Source organism: Cynocephalus volans, chromosome 6 (genome assembly GCF_027409185.1).
Source record: "Cynocephalus volans isolate mCynVol1 chromosome 6, mCynVol1.pri, whole genome shotgun sequence".
NCBI classification, from domain to species: Eukaryota; Metazoa; Chordata; class Mammalia; order Dermoptera; family Cynocephalidae; genus Cynocephalus; species Cynocephalus volans.
The window spans coordinates 9,824,463-9,851,293 of record NC_084465.1 but is presented as its reverse complement, the minus strand read 5'-3'; the positions used below and the strand labels follow the sequence as shown (position 1 = coordinate 9,851,293).

The 26,831-nt window shown below is 40.9% G+C and overlaps 1 protein-coding gene across 1 annotated transcript in view; it reads left to right on the top strand.

Annotated features, from left to right (window-relative positions):
- The window catches only part of CNTNAP2 (contactin associated protein 2), a 1,419,793-nt gene that overhangs the window by 1,267,356 nt on the left and 125,606 nt on the right, over positions 1 to 26,831 (top strand). The window contains exons 19-20 of the mRNA XM_063100985.1: positions 1,299 to 1,535; positions 7,222 to 7,355. Of these exons, the coding sequence (XP_062957055.1) occupies positions 1,299 to 1,535; positions 7,222 to 7,355 (371 nt within the window). The remainder of the gene's footprint in view (positions 1 to 1,298; positions 1,536 to 7,221; positions 7,356 to 26,831) is intronic.

Here is a 26,831-nt window from a genome sequence, read left to right as displayed (position 1 = left end):
TGGTGGCCTAAGGTGGGGACTAGGGGGTGGCATCTGACACACTCAGGACAGAATGGTAATCTGTAATAATACTTAACTAATCTTTATTGAGCACTTACATATTTCAGGCACTAAGCTAACTGTTCATAGGTTATTTAATCCTCCCAACCACCTGTGAGGTCCCATTTTTCAGAGAAGGAAACTAAGGATGAGTGAGTTTCAAGCCATTGGTCCAAGTTTACACGACTGGCTATGGCAAGGCCAAGATTCACATCTAACTCCACTACTCTGGGCTGACTCCTTTAACAAGAACAAATGTCAGAATTCCCAGATGAGAAACTCGTATCAAAAATTGTCCTCTCCTGTTAATTATAATGTAGAATAGTATTTGACAAAATATACTTTGCATAGTGTTAATTTTGTGGTATGTCAAGTGTTATGAGAATAATGGGTTCCATGGGCAATGAAGTTTGAGAAATGCTTTCAGAAAGGCACATGTAGAGGACCATGAAACAGAAACTGTGAAGACCAAATGCCTCCTCCCGGGGTGGGTCTCAGCCTTTCATAGTGAGCAGGGGTGATTTTAGAACCTTGATGAGTGAACACTGGGGGAACCTACAGCAGGAGCTTGTCTTCCAGGAAGTGATTAAAAACTAATTAGTGCTGATTAGGCTATAGGAAAAGGCTGATGCAAGAAAGGTTAGTGACCTTTCTTCTAATTTCTTAATACTAATAATAATAGGTACTATTTATTGAGTGCTAATTACTCTCCACTTCACAGATGAAATAGTAGGGCCTGGGGAAGTTGGTTAAGTCTCTTCCCTCAAGGCTACACAGCTTATTAACGGAAGAGCCAAATTTGAACCTGATTTTCTCTAACTTCACATCATGTGACTTTAAACCCTATACACAAAGCTTCCGAGGACATAGGGTTTATCAAGGACTTTCCTGTGTGAATGTACAAAGCAAATTCAATCTCAAAAAGATGCTCCTATGAGCTCCTTAAATCAGGGGTTTCTGTCACAACACTGCATTTATTTTCAGTATATCACTTCAGCCTAAAAGTTAGTTTTTTGCTTGAGTACTGTACATGAAATTTTTCCAGTGTGATCTAAGTTTCTTAATATTTACTATTAATTTCTAATTACACAGATTTTCATACTCTGTTGCATGCTTTTTGGGGGGGGGTATCCAGTGTCTGCCCTCAGTGAAGGGCTTTCAAGGCCATCATACAATTAAGTCTCCCCAAGTTTAAAATGTTACTAGTATCAGCATCAGACCTCTCCTCAATTTTCAGTTTTCTCTTTCCTTTTCAACAGATGTTGGAGCATTTTTTGAAGAGGGGATGTGGCTACGGTATAACTTCCAGGCACCAGTGCCCAGTCCCAAAGACTCGGGCAGCAGAACCGAGAACCCTCCCGACCAGCAGAACTCCGTCCCAGACCTGGCACATGAGGAGATCCGTTTCAGTTTCAGCACCACCAAGGCACCCTGCATTCTGCTCTATGTCAGTTCTCTCACCACAGATTTCCTGGCAGTTGTCGTCAAGCCCACCGGTAAGGAAAAGGACACCTAGCCTCCTGCCGTTCGATGCTGTGCAGACAGAATGTTCTAATAAGAGTCTGGATTATTTTGGCTTGCTCTTTATTCCCTCCAGGATGTTGAGCAAATCACATAACTTCCTTGAACCTCGTTTCTCTGTATGAAAGTCAGGAAAACAATCTAGCTGAGTGCTTTAAAGCAATGTGTTGTGGTAATAATGTTGATAAGGTAAGACTAGTCCTTTAAAAGAACCATATTACATGAATGTGAGAGGATTTCCTATGTACAATAATTATTTTTGGTTTCTATCAAATAAATACATTCACGACTGTGCTAAGATGAGCTCTACGTAGTAAGATTAATTTTGTCTAAATCAATGAATTATCCTGATTTATGATAGTGTATCAGTAGCTTCCTACAGGACATACGAACTTTTGATAGAAACAGAAAGTCAGAGATGTTTCGTTCCTAAGCCTTCTCAGGATTTTATAGTCACAAAATAGATCTCTGGCATAGGGTTGCTTAAAGCAGGGTTGTGTTTTCTCTTGTAATATCCTGGGCCATCTTGACCATCAAATATGCATTGAGCCAAAGAGGATCTGAGTGCTATTAAAACAGGCATCCTGGTGAGAATATACAAATGGACTATAACCAACCCTTCAACCATGATCTCTGAAGTCTAAGCAGTCCTGAAGTGTATAAACATGCGAACATTGAGGAGTCTATTTCCTCTCCGAAAACTTGAGTTCACACATGCTTAAAGTCTTAAGAAGATCACTTTTTTTGCAAATAAAAATAGTTTAGGTGTATGAAGGAACAAATCTTTCTAACTCACTTCCTGTAGAGATTGCATGAGCTGAAAACCTGGAGGTATTCTCTCCCATTGCCCATCTGTTCTTACTCTGCAATGATTATTCCAGTGTTGTAGCATCTTAAAGATCAATAGTTTCTTCCATTCCAGGGAAAAATTATTATTATTAACCCAATTCACCTTGAATTTTAAAAAATAGTAAATCATAAATTCCATTTCTGGGCAATGCACTGTTGGTTAAAAAGATACGGAAAAAATATGTTCCTTAGGACTTTCCCTTTCAGAAATGACTTCTGAAATAATTAGAAATAAGCCAAAAGTCAAAGAACCTGCATAAACATGTTCATCATAGTGTTATTTATGAAAATAAAAATTGTAAAGAAACAAGTAGTTCAACTTTAGTAAAATAGTAAAAGAGGGAGTCACCATTTTATGGAATATTACGTATTGATTAAAAATATATTTACTGTTGAAAGCTGTCATAATTAAAATGGAGTCACTTGTGTCAAACCCTGACAAATGGACCCAGGGAAGGACATGAAGGGAGGAGTGTTCTCATGCATGAATGCCTGATAACAAGAACTATCACAAAGGACTCTGCAAAAAAAACACAACCTTGCACAAAGGCCGTTGCAACCTTACACAAAAAATATACTTCTGTGAGTACATCTGCCCAGCAACTGCCTATCCAGTCTTGGACTAGAATCACCCTTATTATTGATCCTGTAGCCAAGGATTATTGTTTTTAAACAATTTGTGTAATCCTTCCTATTGTGCCTTTAAAGACTTCCCCTTGCCCCATCCTCCTTAGACAGACACATAGTTTACTATGGCACACATATTCCCATTGCCATGCCACTCGTGAATAAATGTCATTTTCTTTTAGAGAGTCTCCCTTTCTGTCTGTTCCTTAAATTTGACATTAGGAAGAGTAACTAATGACATAGGGAAATGTTATGTAATAAAATGTTAAACCAAAAAAAGCAGGATACAGCCTTGAAAGTATAATATCAGCTTAGTTCTGTAAAAAAAAAAAAAAAAAAAAAAAAAAAAAACATGTATGTATGCATATGAATAGGAAAAGAAAACAATATGAGCACACAGCGCTTGGTTGGATTGTGGATGACTTTTTTTTTTCTCTTCTGTACATGTCAAATGCTAGCATTGTGCTGATGTCTCTTTTCTAATCAGAAAAAACAGTAAGTAAAATCAGAAAGTAAGGGTGCATAAGAGAAAAGTATATCACCGCTACTCTTCAGGAGTTCACCAGCTTATTACTCCTGGATTAAGTTCAATAAAATTTTAATCCACTAAAGTTTGGTCCCCTGCTGTATACTGAGCAACTCACATTCCCTTGCCTACACCCCCACTGTGTGCACTCATGTGTGTGTGAATGTGCATTTGCTGTGTACAATTAATCAATTTGATTAATCAATTGCACATTAATGGCTACAATACAATGGTGCTCACTGAGTTCTATGTGCCACACAACTCTATGAGGTACTCTTGTCATACCCTTTCATCAGATGGTAAAACTGGAGTGCAGAGAGGTTAAATAACTTGCACACTCAGCTGGTGATGGACAAAGCAGAAAATTGTAGAATATCCCTATTAAGCATGCAGTGGTGCCCCCACCCCATGGTAAATATAGCTGAGATTCTCCAATCCCACAACCTTCCAGTCAGGACCTACCAGCCTCATGGGCAAGATCTTGGACAGCAGAGCCAGACTGTCTGGGTTTGAATCCTGCTTCTGCCTTTTGCCAGATGTCCTGGGCAATCAGTTAGCAGCACCATGCCTCAGTTTCCTCATCTGTAAAATAATGCCTCCCTCATAGGAGTATTGTGAAAATCAAATGAGTTAATACACCTAAAGCACTATATGTTATGCATATATATGTATAATGACAATACATAAGTGTTAGAAGTTATTATTACCCAGAGTCCACTAATTTAATCTATATCTTGCCACATACTCAGCATCCCCTACTCTTCATGTTCGAGAAACTCATTACTCCACAAGCTCTCCAGGGACATCGGTGCCCCATCCTTCTGTCCATGACGTGCTCTCACCTGGACATGCTCCGTCTTCCTCTCTAGTCTAATTCCTGCCTTTCATTCTAGGCCCAGATCCTAGATCCCAAGTCCCACCTTTTTTCTACAACTTCTCCTTGCTTTAAACTCCTGTTACACTTATTTTCAATGTCACTTGTTTGGCACTTAATGTACTGTATTGTTATCTGTCTCCATTATAAATATGCCCTGTCTTCTCACAGAGATGGAAAGCTCCCAGCACTACGTCTCCTGCCTACCAGAGGCACACTGGAAGTGTTTGCTGGTGATAATGATGATGACTACGAGGGAATAAATCTGTTAGGCACATTATTCGCTGCAGCCAATAAAAGAACAGTCCCTTGTAACTGCTTTAATTTACTCAGGAGATGAATGTGAGATACAAGACATGAAGTATCTCTCCATTTGAATACTATTTTACTCTAATGGACAAATATTAACATTGTCCTTACCATCACTTAGTGGTCCTCTTCTGCTGTTTTTTAAAAGGAATAAATATATCATGTAAATTTTATTATTTAAGAATATTGCCATTACTTTTTATAGATATTCACTATATATAAATTTAAAGTTCTGACTCATCTTTTTTTCTTAAAGCAAATAATTTCTGTTATCATGCAGTGGAGCAGTCATAGGAATTTTAAATCATATTTACAAAGCCCAAGGAACCAGAAAAGATTTTTTAAAAAATGAAAACAACTTACCACTTATTTTAATAGAGCTGGGGAACATAAAGGGACCAATGACAAAGGGACAGCAGGGAGAAAAATGTCCAGCTTTCTGCATCATCACCACTTCCTCTGGACTCTAGCCCTCAAAAGCAGAACCCTCTCCCAGTTGCCTTTGTTTCCCCAGAACCACGCCCAGGGCCTGACCCATGCAAGGGGTTTGGGATGATTGTGTGTATTATAAGCGGACTTGGAACCAGACAGACCACCCACTTTCAGACCTTGAAAAAAGCTGTGGTTTGCACAGTAACTACATAGATGTGTTCCAAAGAAATGAATAATGAATCAATATAGCTGTATATTTAAGAAAACTGGCTGGGATTATATGATATCAGGACACCAGATGTAAAGCAGACAGTAAACACTTAAGACAATCAACTGCCTAATAATCTCCTTCACTCCCAAACAGTGGACTGTTTTTAATGCTATTAGGGTAAAGGAAAAAATAGGTTGAAACATAGAGGGGTGGAGAGAGAAGCAGCTCAGGGAGAGGGAGCAGCATATTCAAAGGTCCTGTGGTAGGAAGGAGAACTGTCTTTTCTAGGGACTAAGAGAAGTCCAAGGTAGCCTGAATGTAAAAAGCACGAGGGTGACAGCATGATCTGAAAATAAAGTAGCAGGTAGAACTCCAGTCAGGCAGGCATCATAAGCTATATTAAGAAAGTACGTCTTTATCCTGTGAGCTTGAGCAACTGGAAGGCTTTAAAGGGTTTTCAATGAACCGGTGAAATAATCACTTATGCATTTTGAAAAGATCTCTCTGTTTGCTTTGAAAAGAAAGCATTGGGAAGAAGAAAACACAGAAGCAGGAAGATCATTCATTCATTCGTTCAGCAAATATTTATTAAGCACCTACTATGGATCAGGCATTATTCTAGACATTGGAAATAAAGTCATAGAAAATAAAAACAAAAATTCTTGCTCTCATGAAGCCTACATTAAAAACAGATTAATTAAGAATGTTGCATGGTAAGAACTCTAATGGGAGGAAAACTGTGAAGGCAGAAAAGAGAGAGCCTGACCAAGGGAAAGGAGTGGGTAAATGTCACTCTTAATAAGGAAGGCAGAGAAATAATCACTGAGAAGATGGCATTTGAGCAATGACCTGAAGGGTGCTCATGGAGCCACATCGGCCAGAAGGAATCCTTGTGAAATCACACAAGGGCACTGCAGGTGCCAGTGGAAGCCCTGTGGTTACCGAGCAAGAGAGTGGGTGAACTGAGATAAATTTAGGGGATGAAAATCAACAGTGCTTGATTGAAATGCTATAAGCAAAGGAATCTAGGATAAAATGCTAAGGTAAAACTTAGAAATACTGAAGGTTTGTTGAATTTTGTTCAGAAAATAAAAATAGGAAATGCAATTAATTCCTGATCATTCTAATGAACATTTCATTCAACTCCAGGAATATTGCCTGTCATTGTTGGGAAGAAGCAAGAAGAAAAAAAAAAATACATTGTTGAGGCAATGTGAGCTATAATCAAGGGGCAAAAGAGGCTCGGGGACCTGGGAAAACCAACTTTTCCTTTAATTTGCATTTCACTAGTCTCTAACCTAGAATAAAATTTGTTAACCTTATTTTCTCAGTCTCAGTGGGTTTGCCCAGAATTCCATGCATTCATCTTTGGTAAATATTGTTTATTTTTAATATTGTGTATTCATGATTCTTTTATTTGCCAAATGTTATACTTTGCCAATGGATCGAGACCATCTCCACACGTTGCATTTATTTTTTATTTCACATCATGGTTGGTGGCCTTGCTGGCGTCCCCATGGTCCTATATGGTGTGTGTTCTCGTCCGTTTCTCAGGCACGATCCCAACTTGGATCGTTTATACCATTTGCTGCTTCAGCATTGAGATAATGGTCGCCAAGGTTCATTGTTGGCAGATTGTAAATACATGTGGGCCCGGTGCTATTCAGTAGGCCTCTGAGCTAGTGAATCTGAATTCAGAACAAATGGTGTCAATACGTATCAGGGAGGGAGCAGAGTTTAATAGAAACCTAAGCGGCAGGGGTGGGGAGAAGTGACATTAAATCCAAACCTAGAGCAAAGCAATCACTGCGTTTCTTTCTTTTTCTTATGTAGGAAGCTTACAAATTTGGTACAACCTGGGTGGCACCCGAGAGCCGTACAATATTGATGTCGACCACAGGAACATGGCCAATGGACAGCCTCACAGCGTTAACATCACCCGACATGAGAAGACCATAATGCTCAAGGTACACATATGTGTACATGTAAATCACTCAGCATCCAGTATGTTGGTCTCTATCCCCTGTCATGCTCGGCCATTGGCTTTGTTTGGGGGCAGGGGGTTGGGGCAGGTGCAAGAGTTGCTTATGTTACTTTCTCCTACAAGTGCTTAACTAGTAAAGTAGAAAGATATAATATAGTTCTGGCATCACAGGCAATGACAGAGTTGGTGAATAAATTTTTTAGAGAGAAATAGCATAAGGGTTTACTCTTATATTCTTTGTGGCTTTTCCTGTTTTACAATCACGGATCTATCAGTCTCCTGTTTTTACCCATCACGCTGTCTTTTTTTCACCACACTCTCAGATGTCTGAAGTTGATCATGTTTCCCAGCAAAGGTTATTTGAGTTTATCTGATCTACTTTTTTCACTCCTCCAACATGATATGATGAACTTTATTTTTTCTCTGTGGACGCTTTGTCTTAAAAAAAAAAAAATCAAATCTTCAAATCACAGTCTCTCCCCAAAATCTCTGAACTCCAGTTGTAGGCTTTCGGCAGACAAAGGGACAGTTTCATGATGACACTCAAGTTTTATTTCAGGTTCATTATTGCCCCTACCCCCACCACCAGTTTTCACAATGAAGAAGCCAGCCTCAGAGACACCATGAATAAAACATGATGTGAAGAGGTCTCCCTGGGAACTGAGCCAAAGGGTCAAGGATGGGAGCTGTCCTTGCATGCTCTAGAAGGAGTTCAAAATAGATACCTGTCAGGAAAAAGAGCAGCAGGAGGATGCTGTTTTGTCAGTAAAGTGGCGTGTCATTTGGCAGGGGCTCAGCAGCCTCACGGACCTCATTCAGATTCAGCTGGTTGCTGTGGGAAGTTCAGGCTGCAAAGAAAAGACACAAGCCCTGTCTCTTTCGAGTACTGGTGGGTGTCAGATTCATAACTTGATAGGCAGTTGCATGTGGCCTTTAGCAGTAAATGCTAGGGGGCATCATAAGGAGAGGTCTTTCCTAGGAAAATGACAACATGCTGTTACGGTCATTGTGCCGTCAATCAAAGGTGGTGGGAATAAGGTTATCTCATAGTGACACACTCCTTGAGCCCAGCACTGTGCCTGGCACACGTCCTTAGGAGCTGCAACTTATTTATTGGGTAAACCAAGCCCATCTTTAACCATGACTCAAGTTTTAGAAAAGCCACCAAGACCAGGAGACAGATTTTTTTTTAATACCATTCTGTCAACATTGTATTAGTTGTCTTCTTTTAACCTCTTAGTTTAAACCACCCAGTGTCACCTCTTTTAAAGAAAGTGGCTTATCTTGCCATTTCACCATTGCAAACTTGTGTTAAAAGTTAAGAAAAACCTAAACAATTAGCTTTAAAGACAGTATAACAGAAGAGACCCACCACAGCTACAGCACGTTATAGAATTAACCCCACTTTACCACAGTGAATTAGAGGTTGACCTGAGGAAAGGGAGAGGAGTGGACTATTTTTAGAACTTGGGGTTTTGGGGGCACAGAGAGCCGGAGATCCAGATAGTGGAGGAGCCAGAGAATTGCAAAATCCAAAAGACTGAGAGGATTTGGAGGAGAGTCTGGTTCTATTGCTCAGGGTTCTTTTGGTTGCAAATGACAGATAATTCAGAACTAATTCACAGGGGCAAATGCTTAGGATGTGTCATAGAATTATAGAATTTAAGAAATAGAAAAACAAAACTTGAGAAGGGAATCCAAGGAACTTGAAAGATTAGACTATGAAATAAAATACCACTGGGTCAGTTCTCTCTCTCTCTCTCTCTCTCTCTCTCTCTCTCTCTCTCTCTCTCTTTCTCAGCCTGCCTTCTTCCCTTCCTTCTTGTTTTCCTCTCTCATTCCTGCCTCTTACTGAGGACTGGGTTAATTACCTGTTACTACAAGCTCCATCTTTTACATATCATGGGACACAGTCACAGAAGTACTGGGCTCATGTCTTCCCAATTTTGCCAAAAGAAGAAAGGGCCCTAGTTTCTTGGTTCTTATTTTAAAGTCCTGGAGAATCTCTGATCGGCCTGGCTTGGGTCATGTGTTCACCCTTTTGGGAGCAATGAGCAATGACAGTCCCTGACCACACCTCATGATCAGAGTGGGGAGCCAGAGAAACTGCTCCCGGAGAACAGAACACAGTTCCAGAGAAAGGAAGGAGATTCGATGGGTGTGAAAAACACTGGACACACAATGCTCTGAGGTAGGGGCAGGGGCAGCTCACCCAAAAGCAAGAAATGGATTCCACCATAGGGACTGCAGCCGCAGGTGGTGGGAAGCCCTGCCCTCTCTCTTGGTCTGTCATGCAATGTCGTGCACCTGTGCTGAGATTTCTGGACATGTTTAGAAAGCCAGATGCCTTGAGCTCTTGAGTGCAGCTAGTAAAGATGTCAGGGTCTGGGGACCCCCAGTCTTTCTCAGCTGAGCCTCTCCCATCCAGCCCAGGGTCTCCCAGCCGCCCTGCCCTCCCCTAAGGGGAGAAGGAAAATAAAGATCAAATGGGGTAGAAGAAGAAAAGATACGGTTCCTCCTTACAAAGAAGTAGGTCCCACAATTCCTCACCCCCGGGCCTTGCAGAGCATGAAAGTAATCCAAGAGTACCTTTAGACCTCCAAAAAACATTGTAATTTTTTCCTTAAGACAATCTACAAATCCATCTCGAGAACATCTACAACCTCAACAATGTGTGGAAAGAGATGTGGTAAAATGTTAATAGTGATCATTTCTATGTGAAGGCATTATATATAAAGGGTTTTATTTCCTCTAGAGATTTCTGAATTTTCTCATTTTCTATTAAAAGCCTGTGTTGCATTTTTATAATCGATCAGAAACATGAACTGTGATATGAAATATCCTCAGCATGAAATATGAAATATCCTCAACCTATTCTGATATCCCCCAGTTGTAATAAAATATGATAGCAAAGATATTTAACAATTTCAAATTAAAATTTGCTTATAGTCAAAGAACAAAAAAAAAGGCTCATTCAAAGACGTTGAACAAGTATATGGAATGATGCTTCTGGAATTAAGGTAAATTTTTGTGCATTTATACGTGCTCAAACGTCATATAATTTAGATTATATTTATCGGTGTTTATATGGTGTTTTTAAAAGTAGGTTTACTTTCTAGCTGGGTTTGGCTAATGCCAATGTTAAATTAATTTGCATTCCCTCAATGCACACCCTCTGAAACGGTGCTCAGCACTTGAGGGAAATTGACCTTGAATGAAACATTTGCTGCCAAAAACAAAGTTCCCGATCCCCATGTAGGTAATGAAGAACTGACTCTAATAGTTATCAGACACCAGAACCCATGACAGTCCTCAAGTGGCATCATTTGTGAAAACTCAGAGTTCCATCAGGGATAATAGCTTAAGGCTTAATGCCAGTCAAAGTGTAAACAAACCTAGTGCAAGCAGAGATCACCTGAAAAGGTCCTGGAAGAGATGAGAAGGCATGCCAATTAGCATGAATCCAAAATCCAGACATCACAATCTACAATTCCAAAGTCCTCTGTAAGTAAACCTTCCTTCCTTCCTTCCTTCCTTCCTTCCTTCCTTCCTTCCTTCCTTCCTTCCTTCCTTCCTTCCTTCTCACCTTCCATGGTTTTTCCTTCCTACATTTTTCCTCTCTTTCTTCCCAACCACATCACCCAAGGGATCTAAGGGGGTTTACAGGGAGTACATAAAATGAAATAGAGAATTAAAGTAACTCATAAAGAGGCCCCAAGACAAGAGGAAATAGAGAATAATTATTCAGGTCATAAGGTCTTACCCAATTGCATAAATTTGACTTCTTGGTGGCCAGAAGTACACAACGAATAAGGATTTTAAAAATGCCAGTTTCTCTAGAAAACTGAATCTTTTCTTACTATCTTGTTCTTTTTATTTACTTTAATTCCATGGATTATATTTGCTGACATAGGAAACTGCCCATAGCATTGCCCCCATATGCAGTATCACATACATGACACGGCTCACATGTATGGATGCTGACTGTGTTCCAGGCACTGTGGTAAGCGCTTTATGCACATTTGTTCATTTAACCCTCACAAAAACCTCATGAGCATGTGCCATCATCATCCACATTTAGGAGAGGAGGAAACTACAGCTCAGAAGGTAGCTCATGGAAAGTTAGAAAGCTGTGGGTAGCAAAAGCATAGTTGAACCAAGGTGTCTCCCAACTTGAAGTGTACACATGCTCTTAACTGTTACTTAATAGGGATGTCTGCAAGGATGTTCACAAAATTTTTAAAGTGGATACCTCTGGCTGGTAAGAAGTTAAGTGATATTGTTAGTAATATAAAACAGCTCAAAAATATGCAAAAGCACAGAGAATAATAAAACAAATACTAATGTACCCATCATCCAAATATTACAAATTTTGACATTTTGCTGTATTTCTTCAAATTTTTTAGAAATGCAGAGATAGCTGAAGGCCCTTTGTCCTGCCTGTTACATAGTGGGCCCTGAGAAACGTAGCAGAGAATGTCTTCAACAGCGTTTCTGCAGCCAATGTGTTTTTCACAAGGCTGTGTGATGTGGCATCTCCTTAGGAAAGTCAGGCATAAGTTCAAAATGTAATTTAGCCCAAACACTTCTGTAGAGAGTGCGGTGGAATGGGAGAGGGGCAGATGAAGGCGTAAGACCTGCGATGAGGCAGCTTTCTGATATTCTGACCTGATCCAAGGGTAAAACTAGCTAGAAAACAAAAACGAATAATCTACATGTTCTTTGAATAATTATCCATACTATCACTTATTTGAGGGTTTTGATGGCAGTTAGACAATAGAGAATTCAGAGATATATTCTCTGGCATAGACACTCAAAATCCATATTCTCTAAAAATCAAATGAACAGATGGTTAGGGTGTATCGATTTGGCTTTCATCTAACTGGAGAGCCATCCTGTCCGTGCCAAGAAGAAGCTAACAGATTTCCTGCAAGCAAAATAAGGCCTTTCTTAAAAAGTAATTCTATGTCCCCAGGAACAAATGATGACTAGGTGCCGGGGTTCTTATTCCACAAAGAGAACGGCTTTAATTGTTTTCATCGTGAATTTTCAAAACAAGTGTTCAAAAAACATTTAAAGTCTAAAGCCTGTTTTTTAAAATAAAATAAAGGTGATCATTTCTTACCTGCTATTAATCAGCATTTGAACCAAATTGTGTAAAAACGGTTGCATAAATAGCTAATGGAGCTATGTATTGAATATGAATCCCAAAAATTGTCAGAGAAGGTATCAAAAACAGTAGCAACAAGTCGTGTGTGCTAAATGCTAGAGATGGAGAGAAAGATACAAATGTTAGGGTAACAACAAATTCCCTCAAAACCTGAGTTGGCTTCTGATGGATTTGCTTCTAGTCAGTTTCATGTGCCTGTAAATACACCCTAAGCTCTTTCCTAGATGTAAATCTTGGACCTTCTTAATCATGTGTTTCCAGGTGCCCAGCCGGGCCTCTCTCTCCAGGTAACGGCAGCTGCCTTGAAGGCACAAAAGGGTTGGGTGGGAATAAAGACCGTTCATTTGAACTTTAGCCACGGGGCTAAGTCAGTTTGCTGAACTGAGAACGTTTGCTGCACCTTTGTTGGTCAAAGCTTTTTGCAGTTTTATTTCTTACTCTCTGAAGTAAGACTAAATTTTTGTACTTTTCTCCACTCTCTTTAATTGATGTTTGGAAACTGGTCGATTCTTTCCTGAACTCATCTCCTCCTTGATATTGGCAGTGAGAAACAACTGATATTCCTGACCGTTCCGGCTCTTTCAAAGAGCTGTCCCTAAAGCCACAGGTCATCGGCACTTAGTCTGCCTTCCAGGTTACATGGGGTGACAGTGTTACAAAACGTTTTATTGCATACTACTGTCCTTCATCTTTCCAGCTTCTATTATTTATATCCACCTGCCACCTGACCACAAAGCCAAGGCTACATAGTTTAGGTTTTTGTTATGGCAGCACCCTGCTTGCAAGTACCAGTTTATATGTTAGTTGAGGTTATATTAGCTGCTATAACAAAAAAAACAAAATTAAGAGCTTAATACAAGTAGCTTGCTTTCTCACCCACGTAAGAGTACAACACAAGTGTTCCTAGCTGGAGAGACGTTTCCTCCACACAGTGATACAGTCCCTGGAGTCGGGCAGAATCTGATGGAGGAAATCGTGCTCAATATATAAACAGGCTGATAAAAAGTTGTTTGTACTAATATCCAAAAAATGACAGAGTAGAAGATACAGTAGTTCAATGCTATAACTACAAGGTCTTGAAGGAAGGGGAGAATGCTGACAGGTGGGGGTCAAGGGATGACACGGAGGAATATTTATTATGGAAGAGGGGGAAAGGGAGGGAGTGTGTGTGCTTCGAAAGAGAACGTAAAGTTAAACAAAGATATTAGGAGAATAAATACTTCTTAGGCTTTACCCTCTTTCTATCCCATGAATAGAAAAGATCTCCACTGGAGAAGACTCAATAAGATGTACTACCTGGAGAAACGCTAACTCTGAAATAGGTAACATCATATGGTCCGTGGTTAGTCCTCTTTGGACATGGAAGGCTATAAAACCAGTAGTTTAGGGCACATCAGAGTCTTGTCAGAAATTATTGGGGGAATTTTACATGCATTAGCAGTAAAGTGAAAAGTAATTCAATTATGGACTTATAAGGCAGCAATATATGTTAACTGACGTGCAGCATTGACTGGCGGGGGAAGTAGTTCACCACTTTCTGTAAGTGGAAGAGCGTTCATTGTCAGGAGTTTCAAGTAACCTCCTCCAACCCAGAGAAAATCTCTTTAAACTTGGGAGGGTCTTCACAGTCATGTTACGTACTGCTCAAAACACTTGCATACTCTGATACTCTCCACCTTATAAGTTGGGAAAGGCTGGTGCTATTAGCCCCATTACACAGAGGAGAAAGCAGAGATTAAGAAGTTCTGGTGACTCAAGTCCCAGTGTTCTCAAGAGATAGGATCTTGTCTAGAACCCAGAAAACCAGACTCCTTTTCCAGTGACCAGTCATCACCCCACAGTGGCCTCTGCAAGCAGGCAAGTGAACCACGTTCACTCCCGCGACTTAGAAAACTTCTGAAGAATTTTAACAGGTTTACACAAAAGCAAGTCTTTGGGGAGTTAGTGTTATCTTTGGAGTCATTAAAAGAAATTACCTAGTAGCATTTCCTGGGGGTCATAAAATCCTTTTACAATCAAAGAGAACTAAAAGGTCAAACTCAAAGGCCAGTGTTTTTGTAGCACACAATCACACACCAATAAAAGTTCCATCTCAAGTCTTTAAGGAAACATGAACGTACCCTCCTGTCTTTCCACATTAGCATCCTTCTTTTCTGTAGTAACGTGGAGCCCAGACTGAAGTTAGATACTGAAACTCAAATGAATTATTTAACAATGTCTGCTTTTATTTCCCTTGAACTTTCTGCCAGTAAAGAACAATACTAAAAAGCATGTAGATGTAAACACTCCTGAAAATTTTAATATCAGAGGTTGTTCAAGCCTTTATTAAAGAAAATAACACTGCTTGGAAGCATTAAATCTTTTTAGGGATGTCAGAACAAATAAAAAAAGTTGACCTAGCTAGCCCAGGGCCCTGCTCTTGAAATTACATCTACTGTAACTTCTTCCCTTTGGCTAATTTAGTTTTTTATCTCCTCGGGATGATAAACTCACAGCCTTGTTTGTTCACTACAAGCCTGCTTGACAGAGGGAGGCAGCCACAATAATAATGATTAGCCCTTTGAACTCTCCAGCTTCCTGCCTTCCAGAAGCTCTTTCACCCATTCACTGGCTCTCTACCGGGATTCTTATCAAGTTTATTACTAAACTTTCCACTTTAATGGAAGACTGACGTGTTTAATTCTATGGAGAGCATAGGTCAGCATGTATTAGTTTCTTATATCATTACAACAGTTTGATTCCATAGAAGGTACCTGAGAAGAGAAGAGAGGGCTACATATATTGGAATCTTGCCTGTTAACTTGGTCTGTATATTAGTCAGGGTTGGTTGTTCTTTTTTTTTCCCCCTCCCATATTTCTTTGTGTCCAGAGAAACCTGTTTATCATTAAGACACACATCAAAAACCTCACGACCTGGTGAGCTTTTGTAATGTCTCATCTGGTTTTAGGTTGGGCTATGGGTCCTTGGCCTTTGGAAAAGTATTTTAGCAGGTTTTTACTGTTTGGTTCTGAACAGAAAGTAGGATTATTTGGTGAAATGTCTCCCAAAAGGGGGAAGTATGATCATCAACTATCAGAGCCTCGGATTCCTCTCCCTGCTAGTACTTTCAACCCAGCTTATAGCTTTAAACTCAGACCACCTCCACAGTCTGGGCAGTCTGTATGCAAAGACATGGTTCCTCCGGGTGGCAAGAAGTTCTCAAGATGGTTCAAGACTGTTCTGATAACAATGCATTTTCCTTCTGCTTACAACCATATGAGGATCACTAGAAATTTAACATGATGACATCTAATTGACGTTATCTCTTACCCCTTCCACCACCCAGCCCACCCCGGGGTGGGACTTGGATAAATCAGGTGGTGGCCAATACCTTTCCATACCAACAAGGCCACTTACCAGTGTGGAATGCAATTAAAATTAATTCAACTTCATTCAGAATAAATTTGGGTGGAATAAATATGCGCTGAGTATCCACTTTATGGAAGAAGTTCGGGTAGATAATGAGTTGGTGGGGTCGGGGGGTGACTTTCATATTCTGGGAGGGGAGAAAAGTTGTATACACCCTTGATATGCATTTTTTTAAACAGTAGAAACCTGTTCCACCTAATTGTCCTCTAGAAGAGACTTTAACAAGTTGGTCTCCCTATCAACATGTAAATGATAGAAAGGGAGATAGCAGAAGACAGCATTAGGAGTTGGAGCTGGTAATAAGACCATAGCACAAAAAATGAGATTTCCCCTTGAGGATGATCTCAGTCTAAGCAGAGACCCCATGGATTGTGATTGCTGAATTCAGAGGGTGTTTCTAATGTATAAAAAAAGGCATCCTTACAGACAGGCTCCTTCACTTAATAGCTCTGTGTTCTCTAGCAAGTTACTGAAATCTCTGTTTTCTTAACTGTAAAATAGAAATAAGCCCACCTATTTTAATGGGGTTTGTGTGTATTAAACAAAAATACACAGGAAACAACATCTAGCATAGTCTATGACCCAATGAAATGACAGTGCCCTTTTTTCCTCCCCAATTTCCTCATATTTCTTAAAAGCAAAAAATAAGAGATCAGCTGTCAGGGTCATTATCAACAGGGTCTTTGGGACTAAGGTTCCTTTCCGTGGATTTGCAGTTCAACCTACGAAGCATGTCTTCAGCACCTAATATAGTCACAGCGTGGAGGGTGGCCGTTGCCTTTATGAGCCCAGCCCAGCAGAAGAGAGCATCAGCCGACAGAGACGAACTAAGTGCTGGTCAAAGTATAAGTTTGTGCTTATGGAAGCACAGAAAAGCGGGGAATGAATCATCTCAGGGAGGGAGGAATAGATCAGAGAAGACTCACAAAAACAGTCGAGCTGTTCCTTAAAGGTTTTCATGGGGGCCAGGAGGACCACATTATCTTACTTATTTTTTGCTGCAGGAATTCAATATCTGCCCTTCTTTAATTCATAAAAAATTATACAGAAAAACATTTTTTAAAAAGTTCTAACCCATCTAATCTGAAACAGAAAAAGATTCATAATGAATATGTCAACACTCCCAAGTTTTTCATTTCTTTTCTAAAGCAATTTCATCTGCAAATGAATTTTGCACTCCAGGGCTAGGCAGGACCTCCATTTCTACGCTCCAGAAAAATGTGTTTACTTCGCTTTACATTTCTTTTGGCTCCGTTGGAAAGCAGTTGCAATGCAATTTCTGCTCCAGTTTAGGGTGTGAGATGTCAGCTCTGTCTCTCCTTCTCCAGAATAAACCAAAGCTTATAAGCCCAAGCTTAGGGAGTTCATTATTTTTCCCCATGCACATTAAGTACAGAAATCATCTCTCAAGAAAGAGGATAAGGTTCCTGGATTTCTATTTTGTCTGGCATGAAAACCAAAGTTCAATCTGTGAGGCGTTCTATTGTTATATCCTTCTGCAGTGCGCTAAGATCACTCTCAAAGACGGGAACTCTCAAAGCTATTTTTTAGTACAATAGGCCGAGCGAGTTGTTTCTTACGCACAGGTAACTGAAAGCAGTTTCCTCTCTCACAGAAATTTTTCTTCTTTCTTAAAGTCAATGTACCTCGACAGGCGGTCTGAGGTTCGGAAGGGTTGCATGCTGCCCTTCTGCTCAGGGCAGCGAGATGTCAGCACTGGGATGGAGTCTGAGGATTTTGATGGACAGTGTCCTGGAGCGGGTCCTGAGCTAGTGTTAAGATGCCCTCTAGTGGTCATCAGCGACCACCAGTGAGAATGGGCAGGAGCAAACGACCTTGTGAAACCAGCTTAGGTGTGGTTTTCTACAAATGCTCATCGAATCCAGAGTTCTGGCTATTGCCCCGGTTATGTGCATCTAATGTGAAATACCATGACGACAGTGGAACTTGGTATTGCTTCTGTAAATGGAAGCGTGCTGTCACGTTCAAAGGCTGCAGCCCAGGGATTCTTCTCACACTTGTACATCTCACTGCTCTGTCCTGAGCCCTGGCACCCGGGAGAGCCTCAAGAAATGTTTGCTGAGTGACTGAATAAATAAATGGATCCAGCTTATAAGTAATGGATTCTGGGCACACACCATGAGCTCAACCCGTAGGAGAGTGAGCAGATTCCTTCTGCTTTCTGAGCATATTTGATTTAGATTCTTCCCCCTCATAACTTCGCAAACCAAAAGAATGACCTCTACTCTAATGTCTTTGAGATGAGATTATAATCACAATGTTGGAGGGAGTGGTAATAAAAAACCTATTTGTGGGTAGAAGAGAGGGTATGGGCTGGTAGTTCAAAAGAAAAGATGAAGAAAGGACACCAAAAAGGAAGAGAAAGTAGGAGAATGAATAAACCGATTGAATCAGTGGCTGCCAATCTACTCCCGCATCCCTGCTGATGTCACCCGGGGCCCAGCAGAAGTCAAACTGTGAGAGCAAACAGTGGAAATCAGCCCACTCCACCCGCCTGATTCCTGGCCCCCCATGAAAATGGCACTGGGATCTGAAACTGTCCACCCCACAGCTTCTGCTTGTGCTTGTGTGTGTAACCCTGACAGCCGGACACCACAATGCACGGTGGTGGGAGCAGTGAAGAAGCTCACAGGTTTCTGCAGCCTCCAACATCCAGGCCATCTCTGAAAACCTGTCCTACTACCGGAGATGGATGCAAAGGGGGACCTGCATCATACCGATCAGAAGATGCATAAATGGAAATGCAACAAAAGTGGGGGAGGGGAGGATGTAATCCAGAGACGATGCTGGGGTGCCCTGCTCTCCTCTCATTCCCAGGACTTGCCCGTGCATTTGCTGCAGGTATCATGCCAGCCCAGCTCTGCGATGGCGCAGGGTCCAGGCTGATACAGCGGAGGAGCTTGGCCTCTGCAAGCCCACAGACCTCTGGGCTACCTACCCAGCAGGCATGTGTCCTCTTAGACCCTATAACTTGATCTCTGTGCCTCAGTTTCCTCAACTGTAAAATGGGGCAAATAAGAGTACGTGCCCACAGAGTTGTGTGCAGATTAATTGAAATACCATGTGTAAAGTACCTAAGGTGGGATCTGACCTGGAGTTGACCTTCAAGAAATGTTAGATGCTGGTAATGTTGAGGAAGAGGACGAAGTGGACCAAATCTTTTTCTACTCCTGGAAAATTCTCTGCACTTTTTCTCCTCACAAATCCTTTCAGCAGCTTATTCTTTATTCTCAAGATTTCCAAGGGAACCCCAAGCAGAATGTCAGGAACTTGACCTTCTTTAGAAGATTACTTAGAGGAGAGCTGGGATTAGGGCAAGGTACAGAGTGGGTCTCGGGTCACCATGAGGTTCAAGATCTACAGACTCACCCAAGCCTTTCCTGGAGTAGATCTGAACACATGATCCAAGTTCAAAGCCAAAGCTATTAGTCTTCCAGGCTGAGAAGCAATCTCAGCCCATTTTGTTATGGCTATAACCCACACACACCCACACACACACACTCTCTCTCTCTTGCTTTCTCTCTCTCTCTCTCTCTCTCTCAGTGCACACAGTGCACATTCATGCAGGGCTGGGTCACGAGAGAAGTGAATGCTCTTCCTCTGTCTTTCATCACTTCTCCTGGTCTTTTCTATTTCCCATTCTCACCACCTCTACTAAATGCTCCCACCTCTCCACACATTCTACTTCTTGGAATGGGCTCCAAACATAGCACGGAAAAGCTTTAGTGTTACCAGGGAACTGAGCTCTGTTGCTTTCTATAAGCCAGCAGAAGTGACCTGGTCATCAAATGAAGCTTTCAGACCCATGGCATTCATCCCACATTAGGAAGTTCCTCTATATACAACGATTTTCCTGATACACCTTTCTGCTCTTTCACCTGGAACAGAATTTGAAAGACATGATTATCAATCCTCTGATAATGCCAATTTTTAGATTCCCTGCTGAATATTGTTATTGCTGCCAAAACCTACTGGCAAAGTAATATCAACAGAGCCACTATACTAAAAAGGATATGTTTTCTGATTTTTTTTTTTTTTTAGTGTCAAGGACTTTAACTATGCTACAGTTAAAATCAATAGAAATATAATCTTTTCAACCACATAAAATGAGTTCATTTTTATTATAAGTCTGTTTCTGTCATTACAGTCATGATTACAAAAGGAACTGGGTCAACTTAAGTTTTATTGAAAGACCATTAAAGAAACAAACTCAAACTTATTTAAATACTGAAGCCAGTGCATTAAGAAGATCAATAAAGTAAAAGCACCCGGGGTTGCTTTATTTAAACACCCCATGTATGAGAATCATTCCACAATCACAATTTGAGTAAACCTATAAACCTAGGCTCCTAGAATATGCTGTTTCATGAAACAGGTTTAGAACTGTAACAACCTTAACTTTAGTCTGATTAGACATACTGCATTTAAATTTTCTCTCGGTATTTTATAACGTCATCTGGCAAAGACTTATCGATCAATGAGTGCCGTTTACCTAGGAAAACCATTAGGTCCCTAAGTTAGGGGAATGACAATAATAAAAAGCAGTTTCATTTCTTCAAAAATAGCAAACACAAGATTAGGCTACAGCAAAGGGGAGTTCTAGACTCACAGGGAGCCGGGAACCACACTTAGCTTGGTATCTCGTTTATTAAATTGAATATTTACTGCTGATTCCGCGGAATCAGATTAGACACAAACCTCTTTGTGCCTCAGTTGTCCCATATCTGAATATGATCATGTCTTTTTCTACCTTCTTCCCTGGATACAAGAACAAAGATGATTGTCACATACCTCTTCAAGTTCTTACTTAAAAACTACAATGTAAATTGCAAACTTTAGTTATCATATGTACTCAAAATAATTTTAAAATCAGAATGGTCCTTATTGGCCACAAGTCCAACCCCTGACCAGTCCCTGCTTACATCACCAGGTGTGGGGAACATGCTATTCTTCTTTTTTAAATACCATTTATTGTGTTTTCTAATTATAAAATTAAATATATTTATTGTAGAAAGTTCTGGAAAGAACACAAAGGAAAATGAAGTTTGCTTCAGAGTCCCACTTCAAACCAGCCCCTCAGATTTTAGCTAAACCCATCTTGCCCACTCAAGGACATCCTCATATCGGTTCTCTGTCTTCATTCTCTGCTTGACCATTCCCCTCAGCAAATATGCGGATATTTCTCTCACCTTAAAACAAAGTTTTCTTTTTCTTTTTCTTTCTTTTCTTTTTTTCCCCACACTTTCCCCATTTCTCTGTTTTTCTTTGCAATAAAACTCCTGGAAATATTTATCTATGCTTGCTGTTTTGGGTGAGCTTCTCCCATTCTCTTTTTCAATCAACTTTAGTGAAGTGTAAATTGCATGCAATGAAATATACACACTTTAGGTGTACAGATTGATGAGTTTTGACAGACATACACACCATGCAGCCACCACCACAGTCACAATACAGAATATTTTCCAATGCCCCAGAAGGTTCCTTGGGCCCCTTTCCCATCAATTCCCACCAACAATTGCCCCCAAGCCACCACTGATCAAATTTCTACTTCTGTAAAACCACAGATTACTTTTACATGTTCTATGACTTCATACAAGTAGAAATATGGAGTATGTAATCTTCTATCTGGCTTCTCTGATTCTGCATAATGAGTCTGAGATTCACCCTTGTTGTATCTGCAGTTGTTTTTTAATTGCTGGGTAGTTATCACATTTATGAAAATACCACCATCTGTTTATTCATTTATCTTTTTGAAAGGTATATGGGTCATTTCCAATTTGGAAATTCTATAAATAAACCTGTTATGAACATTTGCATACATCAGTATAATGTGGACATATTTTTTATTTCTTTTGAGTAAATATCTAGGACAGGAATTGATGGATTGTATGGTAAGTGTATCTTTAACGTCATAAAAAACTATTTTTTTATTTTATGTTCCCTCCAGCAAAGCAAGAGAATTCCTGTTGCTCTATATATATATGAACACTTGATACTGTCAGCCTTTTAAATGATGACCATTCAAGTGCGTGGATAGTGGTATCTTATTTTGGTTTTCATTTTCATTTCCCTGATGACTAGTGATGTTGAGCAACTTTTCACGTGCTTATTGGCCATTAGTAAATCTTCTTTCATGAAATGTCTGTTCAAGTCTTTGGTCCTTTTTGTTACTGGATTTTTTGCCTTCTTATGTAAAGTTATCAGAGTTCTTTATCTAGTCCTTTGCTGGATACATGTGCTGTGAAGATTTTCTTTGACATTTTCTCTTATACCCACTCCCAGTTGGCTGTCTGGCCATCACTCACCTAAAGCTGCTGTCATCAGGATCAATGACCTCCTCACTACTAAATGCAAGGGCTCATTTTCATTTCTCTTATTACTTCACTTAAAGGCAATATTTGATACAAGTGACCCAAGGCTCTCAGGGCACCACCACGTCTTGTTCTCCGTCCACCTCGCTGGCCCTTCTGCCCAGTCTCCTCCTGCTCCTCTTCTTCCTAACCCCCTTCAGTCAGCACACATCCAGGCTCAGCCTTCAGTCCTTTTCTCTCTTCTGTTTTTATTCACTCCCTTGGTAATCTCATCCAGTGTTACGGTCTTAAATTTGACCTATATGCCCCAATTATTATCTCAACCCCAAACTCTCCATGAACTCCAGACTTATACACCAAACTGCCTACTGGATGTCTAATAAACATTTCAAATGCAAGATCTCCAAGTCTGACCTCCAGATCTGCCCCCGCCCCATACTCTGCCCCACTTGTAGCCTTTCCGGTTTCACTTGATGGCCACTCCGTCCTTCCAGTTGCTCAGACCCAGAACCCGGAGATCTCACTGGAATATCACTCACTCACTCTCACAAATCACATCCAGTCTGTCAGAAAATCATGATGGCTCTATCCTGAAACTATCCAAATTCTGACCAGTCTCGCCACTTCCACAGCTGTGCGTGGGCCTCTGCCTCTATCACGTCTGGGTGGTCTCCCCACCAGGCTCCTCACTTCCTCTCCAGCCCTTACAGGCCCGTCTCTGCACCTCAACCACTCCATCGCTTAAGATGCAAGTCAGTTCACATGACTCCTCTGCTCAAACCCTCTAATGGTCCTCACTTCTCTGAAGAAGAGTCTCTGCAGAGGCTGGCGAGGCCCCCATGAGCTAGCACCACTAGCACCCACCCTCTGACCCCACCTCATGTGGCTCTTTTCCCGGTTGACTCCTCTTTAGCCTCACTGGCCTTGTGCCAGAAGGTCTCACATCTCAGGGGAACTGGCACTGGCCTGTCTCTCCACCCACGTGTTCTTCCCCTGGGTGTCTGCAGGGCTAACTCCTCACATCCTCCAAGTCTTGGCTCGAGTCTCCTCTTCCCAGCAAGGCTACCCTGACCACCTTATTCAAGATTTCAGTCCCACTCTCCTCCTCACACCAGATCCCCCGACTTTGCTCTAATTGGACCGGAAAGACAGTATTTATCACCTTCCAACAGATTAGATCATTTACTTTTTTTTCTGTGTCTCCCCGTACCAGACAGGAAGCAACATGAGGGCAAGGATTTTTAGTACTTCTTCACCATTCATCCCAAGCATCTGGAGCAGTGCAAGGCATGTTATAGGCACTTAATAAAAAAGTACTGAATGAATAAGCAAACCCATATATGACTACAGCACATTTTTCCCCAGCCAGTGAGTGCCGGTCATTCCACGCTGGCCCCTCACTCCTCTCTGTCTCCAGAGGCTGACACCTTGGGCTCCTTGGCCACTGGCTTCCGGTTGGGTTCATCCTGTCTGGCACTGCCAGGACAATGGAGGTCAGAGGTAAGAGGTCAGGCTCTGTGTTGTTGCCCCTTGTATCCTGCTTCCTTTCCACCTGACCATGGTCCTGTCCCTCTGCCCACAGCCACCACTCCACCAGCCCCTCCTCCCTGTCCCCACCATCATAGCCTCCTCTCTTCTCTTTCAGCCTAGGGGTGATAATGCCCTCTCGCCAAGGCTAGTTGTTGGGTGCTAGCATCTGTCAGAGGTTTCCTTACCCTTGCCCTGCAGATATTGATAGAGCCTCCCTTCGTCACTCTTCTACTTAGCAATGTTTGGGCGAGCTGTCTCTTCCTTGCCATGACCCTGACAACACACCATGCTTGTTTTGAACCTAAACCCAGTTCTGTGAACATCCTGTTAAATTTCACCTTATTTGTTTCAGCCACTGCTTCTCATCTTTTCACATTTATTTTTTAACTATTGTTCTATTATTAGCTCACCCTCTGCAAAGACTTCTAGAACCAACCACCAGAATTAGGCCAAACTCCACAGCTTAAGGGCACAGTCCTTCTCAAGACTGTGCTCACTTCAGACACCAGCTCCAAGCTCAGGGACCTCAAGGTCACTCTCCCCTATGCCCAGCTATCTACAAATTCAGGAGTTCCCACTACCACTTCAGGCTCAAAAATTTGCTAGAAAGACTTGCAGAACTCAGAAAAGCACTATACTTATGATTAAGTTTTATTATAAAGGATACAATCAAGACCAGAGGGCAAGATTTAGGAGAGTCCCCAATGCAAAACTCCCCAGTCCTCAGAACACATTATATTCCCTACACATTCATGTGTGACAATATGCAGAGTATTACAAATCAGGGACGCCTACCTGAGCTTTGGTAGTTTTTTACCCACTCCTCTATAGGCCGCGTCTCAGAGCCTTTCACCCACGCTGCGCTGGGCTTTCTGCTTTCTCTCTGATTCCTCCTCCTGGGTTCCCTACCTCCTTCCTCACTCATCTCCAGGTCCCCCCACTATTACCTGCAACAAGCTAAGAGCCTTCAGCCCAGCTGGGAACATCTCTTTATGCACATCATCAGCTTGACTCCAGTCCCACTTCACAAGGTGGCATGAAAGTCCTTGCACAGTGTGAACAGGTATTAGGAGTCCTGTGGTTTACTGAAAAGTGACTGACTAGAAAGAGATACAGCCAGAGGGATAATCAGAATCTTATGCTAACGTCTCCTTCACCCCCAAGGACCCCGCACCCCCTCAGCAGTCAAGTTACCCAATGACAGTCATGTCCCCATGCCCTGGGTGCCTACAGGATGGGTGCATGCTGGACAGGTGCAACCTTCTCAGGAGTGCTCACAGCAGATGCCCCCAGCTGATGCCACAACCTGCTCACTTCCCCAGATTTGACTGATCATATACTTCTGTGAGGGGCTCATCTTCAGATAAAGTCATTGTTACTAGACCAGTCACAGTGAGGGCTCTGACTTACGAATCTGGCCATCAGAGTAGCCACCCGCTTCAACACTGACCAGTCCCTACCTCAGCAGATAAACGATGTGACATCAGCAACACCAGGCTAAAATAGTGTCCCTATTCACAGTGTCATTTTTATGGATGACCTTATTAAAACTTCCCCATATGACTCACCCAAGAATTCACCAGGAACAAAATTTAAACAACCCCTGAAAACACGTGCTCAACAAATCAAGATTACAGAGGCGAATAAAGAGTAAAATAAGAAAGTTCTCAGTCATATTTGTCACATCTACATTGTTTCTCATAATCATTCTCATCCAAATTTTGCATCCTTTTCATTTAATTAATGAAAAATGTAGCCATAACATTACTCAATTTTAGCAACATTACATTTGTCAATATCTGTTTTCCAAAGCAACTCTTCCTAATTTTATTTTTTATTCCTCTTTGTTTTCTTCCTTCCTTTTCCCACAGATTTATTTGTTTTTCTTTCCTCCTGGAAACTCATTTTACAAGTTATGAAAATGTGTTTTGCCTTGAGCTCTTAGGGCAAATATGCCGTATAAAATTAATTAATTGTTTAAATTACTATCTGAAGTACTCACTATATTCAATGATTAAAGTTGATGGTTATTAAAGTGATTTTAAATATAAAAGTGTATAAAAACCATGAACTATTCTTATGCTAGATCTCTAAGAAGGACATTTGAGACATAATTACTAGATACCGGTTCAGACATTGTTTTATAATGCTTTATAATAATTTTAATTTTCATTTGCAAGTAAAAGACACAAATCTAAAAGCACTAAATTTTTCTGACAAGATTCTTTGAAACAATTATATGGTTCTTGGGCCATTCATGCTATAAATATCTTTGAAATTAATGATATTAGAGAAAAGCTATATCAGCTGTAAAATGAGAGTTTCTCTTCCCATTCATTGATGTTTATGAAAATTATACAGATTTATTGATACAAAAACAGTTCTTTTGTTATTTTTAAAACATCTTATGCTTTAAATAGTATTCAGTGTTTTTCCAGTAGGTGGAGTATTAGACTAGAAAAAGTAGATCAACATAGCCTTAGTGAAGGCTAATTTTTTTTTCTTTCTCCTATTTTGAGAAAGTTTTTATGTAAAACATAAATCACCTAATGGGTTCACTAATTCTTTTAATTGCATCAATATGGCAGGATTTCAATTGCACTAGACCTTAAGAGGCAGATATATTTTACTGATTACATTACCATAATAATGATGGCATAATGACAATAGTAATAAGTACTTATAATCCCTCTCATTTAAAGTTGCTTATTGAGCCATAAGTGCAACCTCCTTAACATCTCAGAAAGAAAAATCATGCACATGTGCAGCAAAGAAAGACCTGTCTCCTAAATCCTTTCCTTCTCGAGCCTTACGCGTTTCTGGAAAAAAGCACTCCTGGTGAGTTTAATATTGGTTCAAAGCCGATGCTACCACTTCCAGTCTGGGAACCTGGGAAGATCACTAACTCTCCCTGGGAGTCTGATACCTCTTCTACATTTGTGAAAAAAAGGTGATAACCTAGTTGTCCCCAAGGCCCCTCCCTGCTTGAAAATCCCTGACCGAGCCTGGCCTTTCTAT